General features: G+C 67.2%; 1 protein-coding gene across 1 annotated transcript in view; it reads right to left on the reverse strand.

Annotated features, from left to right (window-relative positions):
* Nucleotides 1-1,139, reverse strand: part of FBF1 (Fas binding factor 1) — an 18,144-nt gene that overhangs the window by 2,871 nt on the left and 14,134 nt on the right. The window contains exons 19-23 of the mRNA XM_045299500.1: nucleotides 893-1,036; nucleotides 714-814; nucleotides 418-624; nucleotides 223-330; nucleotides 18-144 (exon numbers count right to left, since the gene is read on the reverse strand). Coding sequence (XP_045155435.1) covers nucleotides 18-144; nucleotides 223-330; nucleotides 418-624; nucleotides 714-814; nucleotides 893-1,036 — 687 coding nt within the window. The remainder of the gene's footprint in view (nucleotides 1-17; nucleotides 145-222; nucleotides 331-417; nucleotides 625-713; nucleotides 815-892; nucleotides 1,037-1,139) is intronic.

Consider the following 1,139-nt stretch of genomic DNA (forward strand, 5'->3'; position numbering starts at 1 on the left):
GCACCTCGGAGCTGTGCTTCCTGCTGCCGGGCCCCCAGTTCCCGCTCCTGGGAGGTGGTGAGGTGCGAGGCCTCCACGCGTGAGGACAGCTCTTGCAGGCTGCTGGAGAACTTCTCCATCTGCTCGATGACGCCGTTCAGCGACCTGGGGAGCAGCAGGCCACCCTGTTCTAGGGGCCCCGGCACCTGTCCCTCTGTGGGCGGGGCCTGGCCAGGCTCCTACCTGGTGTGGGAGGTGGCGCTGGTGACAGCATCGATCTCGCGGTCCTTCAGCAGCTTTAGCCGCTGCAGCTGCTCCTCGTGGTCCTTGTGCATCTCCACAATGGACGCCCTGAGGGCGAGGAGAGGAGAGTGGGGTTGGGGGCTGGGGGTGGGCAGTGGTCCCGGTGGCTGCAGCGGTCCAGCCCCGGGCCCTCACCGCTGCAGATCACGCAGCAGCTCCATCTCCTGGTCCTTCTCCTGCGTGGCAGCGGCCAGGCGCCGCTGGTGTTGGGCGGTCAGCTCGGTGCGGGCCAGCTCGGCTTCCCGGCAGTGAGCCAGGTACTGAACCGACAGCTCCTCGTTCTCCCTCCGTAGCCGCTCCTCCCGCTGCTGGTAGGAGGTTTCCAACACCTGGACGCGGCTCCTGCCAACAGGGCAGCCGGCTGTGAGGCCTCTGGGAGAGGGGGTGTGTGGGAGCGGGGGCTCGGGGCCAGGCTGGAGGGCGGTGGGTACCTGTGCGCGCCCTCGATGAGCTCCAGGTCGGCCTGGTGGCGCTTCTGCATACTCTCCAGCAGCAGCTCGTGCTGGCTCCGCTCCAGCTCCAGCTTCCGCACCTAAGGGTGGGGGGCACTCAGTCAGTGCTGGCCCTACAGGGACAACCCCCTACCCGTGCTCAAGGCATTGTTCTTCACCTGGGTCTCCAGCTCGGCGAGCCGTGCCTGGCTGTGCAGCAGTGCAGCCTGGAGCTCGCCGGTGCCGTCCTGCAGCTGTGCCTGTGCTGCCTGGAGCTGCCTTTGGCACTTGGCGCTCAGTGGCAGGGGATCAGGGAGCAGGGACTGGATGGAGGGGTGCTCTGGGTTAGGTAGGGGCCCAGGCTCAGGAATCCAGTGTTGGGCTGCTGACTGCAAGGCCAGCGGTTTGAAACCACCAGGCTTTCTA

Source organism: Echinops telfairi, unplaced genomic scaffold (assembly GCF_000313985.2).
Source record: "Echinops telfairi isolate 266 unplaced genomic scaffold, ASM31398v2 ScPeMD7_7458;HRSCAF=8496, whole genome shotgun sequence".
NCBI classification, from domain to species: Eukaryota; Metazoa; Chordata; class Mammalia; order Afrosoricida; family Tenrecidae; genus Echinops; species Echinops telfairi.